The sequence below is a fragment of the Mus caroli genome, chromosome 6 (genome assembly GCF_900094665.2).
Source record: "Mus caroli chromosome 6, CAROLI_EIJ_v1.1, whole genome shotgun sequence".
NCBI classification, from domain to species: domain Eukaryota; kingdom Metazoa; phylum Chordata; class Mammalia; order Rodentia; family Muridae; genus Mus; species Mus caroli.
The window spans coordinates 116,074,799-116,078,589 of NC_034575.1; the positions used below are offsets into that span (position 1 = coordinate 116,074,799).

At 48.6% G+C, this 3,791-nt stretch overlaps 1 protein-coding gene across 1 annotated transcript in view; it reads right to left on the reverse strand.

Annotated features, from left to right (window-relative positions):
- Mical3 (microtubule associated monooxygenase, calponin and LIM domain containing 3) overlaps positions 1–3,791 on the reverse strand; it is a 143,693-nt gene that overhangs the window by 85,192 nt on the left and 54,710 nt on the right. Inside the window, exons 13-15 of the mRNA XM_029478254.1 lie at positions 2,955–3,151; positions 695–807; positions 483–599 (exon numbers count right to left, since the gene is read on the reverse strand). Of these exons, the coding sequence (XP_029334114.1) occupies positions 483–599; positions 695–807; positions 2,955–3,151 (427 nt within the window). The remainder of the gene's footprint in view (positions 1–482; positions 600–694; positions 808–2,954; positions 3,152–3,791) is intronic.

Sequence of the window (3,791 nt, forward strand, 5' to 3'; positions counted from 1 at the left end):
TCCACGAGCACCGAGTTCACACCACCGCGCCGGCTACGCGCTTCTTTTGTAATTCAAGTGTGTATGTGTGTGCCGGCGTGCTTTGCCAAATGTGTGATTTTTATGAAGAGAAAGTCTGAGCACACACGTGTGCATGTTCCTTGCTACTTTCTGGAAAATACAATGAAGTAAAAAAACCCAGAGACTCTCTCCTAAGAGATGATTATGCAGAGGCCTANCGATAGTAACTTCAGAGTTAATAATTTAAACCAGGTGGCTGAAGAGACAGNTCAGTGGTTAGAAGTGTTTACTGCTCTTGCTGAGGACCCAGGTTCTATCTCCAGAACCCACAGCTCGCAGCTGTGTAATTCTAGTTCCAAGGGACCTGATGCCCTCTGACCTCCCAGGATAGCTGCATGCACATATATATATATGTGGTGCACATAAACTCACACAGGCAGACAAATGTATACATTAAACAAACAAACAAACAAACCCTCAACCTGAAAACGACAGTTCAGCCCATCAGTCCTGACCCAAGCCACGATGCATCTCACCTCCTCTGACTGACTGGTTTTTCTCCTCTTTCCAGCCCCATCTGAATCCTTTTCTTTTTTATCCTGCACCAAGAGAAGATGCAGATATTAGCCTGGTTACCTTCCCTGGCCATTAGCTCTGCCTGACAACACTGTTACTGTGACTGGTCTACACATACCTTGGGCGAACGCTTCCGAGAGATGGTCTGTCCGAGTTTGCTCAGGAAGGAGATGGGGGATTTGGTGCTGGCTATCAGGACGGCTTTCTCCTCTGCATTCAGGTCGAGGGTGTCTGTGAACCGGAGAGAGCAATGTTTACTAAGGACGGTGCCACAATGTCNTAACCAGATCCATGCTCCCTTATAGGGGACTGGCAAGAAGGAAGCTCACAGATCTCCAATGTGTTACTGACTAGGACAGAGCATGTGTCTTCTTAGGAAACAGCACAAAGGTCTAGACACTTTCTTTTCACTCACACACACAAAACTAACCCCATTCCTTACACTTCAGGTGCAGCAGCCCACGTGCCTGCTTTGTAAAGGCTGCACTCTCTGCCTGTGGCCATCATAGCAGATTGCCTAAGTTAAATTTTGATAAAGGAAACTTCAGGCTGGGGTGGAGGGTTGAGAGGTANGAGACACAGGGCTGCCAGTTTGGGGGACAGCAGAGGCCATGTTCTTAGTTGTGTCTGAAGAGGGGCTCTCAATGAATAGGGCTACTCAGGGTTCAGGGTTTGTGTTATAAAAATGCATATTCATATGCATAACCATATATGGGCTTGAAGACACTGTGGGGAGGAGGGTACAATTAACTGTGGATTCTTCCTCTTCCTCTTCCTTCTCCTCCTCCTCTTCCTTCTCATCATCTTCTGTAGGGAGCACACACGTCTCCTACCTGTGTGGTGGTCAGAGGGCAGCTCTGTGCAGTCAGTTTTCCCCTTCTGCTTTTCTGTGGGGTCCAGGGATTGAACTCAGGTCACCAAGTTCCTACTGTCTGGTGGGAAGTACCTTTACTGAGCCACCTTGCTGGTTGGTATTCTAATATTATATGAATAGCAATAGCAATTTTGAGTATAGTAATTAGAAATGATAATGAGCCGTTGCCATTTATTTGGTTAGTTGTCAGTGTTACACATTCTTAGTATAACACAGTATTATTACAGCCATCACTCTCTTTTTACACAGGGAGGCTGAAATGTAAGGAAATTTGAGAGCCTGCCCAAGGTGGAACACGTGGAAATGCTGGAACAAACCCCAGGCCAGACGCTGTGGCCAGGACTTTGAAGTACAACGTTTGACTCTAAGTGGTGTCCTAGGTAGCTTTAACTGTCACTTACCATAACCCAGAGTGACTGAGAGGAAAGCCTTGATTGAGTAACTGCTTAAGTCAAACTGGGCTTGGGGGAGGGGGCTGTCTTATCATTAATGGATGCAGGAGAACTCAGCCCCGCTGTGGCGGCACCATCCCTAGGCAGAAGGCCCTGGGCTGTATAAGAAAGCTGTGGGCAAATGGACCAGAGAGTAAAGCAGCCAGCAGTGTTTCTCTGTGGTTCCTGCCTTCAGGTTCCTGACTGAGTTCCCACCCCCACCTCCCTTGCCGATGCACTGTGACCTACAAGTGTAAGCCAAGTGAACCCCTTTCCTCCCCTGAACTGCTTTTGGTCAGAGCTTTTATCACAGCAACAGAAAAGGAAACTGGAACAGGTTGCAACAGAAATACTTTTTGGAGCCCTACTAAGTGTTGGCCAAGGCAGCAGGCTAAGGGCCAAGAAAATATCTCTGGGACTAAGAGGGAAACATTGCAAGGGAAGCAAGAGAGGAAGAGGGGCTGAGAACCCAGCAAAGCATAGAATCAAAGAAGCAGTGAAGGAGAGGAAGCACCGAGAGACATCACTGCAGGGTACTGGCGAGAGGAACACCGAGTATACGAGCAGAGAAACGGAGGCCCAGGGATGTAGCTCANTTGCTCACTTGTAAGGAGCTTATTCATGAGACCCTAGGAACAACCACACACACACATGCACATGCACACACATGCACATACACACACATGCACACGCACATGCACACACACAAATGAAAAAATAAAGAGGTAAGAAATGAGAAAAAGATCTTGGTTGGACTGGGAAGAGTCTTTGCAGGGCACAGGGGCACAGGACAGTTTGGGCAGGATGCTACAAAGGGAAGCAACATTACAATATACAAGTCTAGCAGGAGTCACTTTTGCAGAGGGGATGAGTCTGACAGAGGCTGGGGGAAGGTGGCAGAGTTGAAGAAAAAAACCGTTAGATGGGTTGGCTTTGCATACTTATAGATTGAGAAAGACCCTGAAAACAGCACATGGTTAATAACACACTGCTGACAGGGGTCGTGTGAAGCAAGGTTCTAGAGACTTCCCTGATGCACAGGCAGGAGGCCACAACCCCACCCCTGAGCTCACCGCTGGAGGAAAGCGAGTCCTTGAACATCTCGTAGAACTGCGTGAGGTACATCACCATGGACAGCTTGTCTGGCTCCCCGACCGAAGCCATCTCCTTGCCCGTCATGATGGGAGAGATGCCCAGTTCCTTCTCGGCGATGTCAAAGGCCAGCTGATTATTCTTCTCCACGTTTTGCTCATCCAAAGCATCAAAGTCTCTGAGAAACAGGACAAAAACAAACAAACAAACAAACAAACAAACAGATCAGGTTGGGCTAACTGTCCTCAAACCGTAACACAGTATCCTGTGCCACTGCTGTGCCACTGCCGTCTCAGTNCCTGGGCTAAGGTGCAGGGAGTCCGGCACTATCCCTGGGTCAGAGGGCAGATCAGCCTGCCTGGACCCCCAGGCTTCCTCCTGACTAAGGAAATGCACAACAACTTTGGGAGAAATGACTATAGGTCTCCCTCAAAGAAAAGAAAGGGGCTGGGGGGGAGGGCGGTGGAGGGAGAAGATGTGATGGGTAGAGAATCTTGCATCTTCCGGGGACACCAACTTCTTACTATAATGTAAGCTCAGGACAGGAACTCCCTTCACAAGTCTTCCCGCACGCCTGTCCACAAGTACAAAGGAAACTAACGTCCCAGAGTGATATGACGCTGTCTGCAGAGAGCACTCCATGTCCTGGGGCTGTCACTTGCCCTAACAGTGCTGGTAAATTCTACTCAGCTTTCTTCCTGAGGGGAATTCTAAAACCTTCCTCAGGTTTTTCCACTGCTGAATCTCCTGAGCTTTCCCAACCATCTCTACTAATCAACACCCCCCGCCCCCGCCCCCGTCCCGTTTCAGAGCAATAA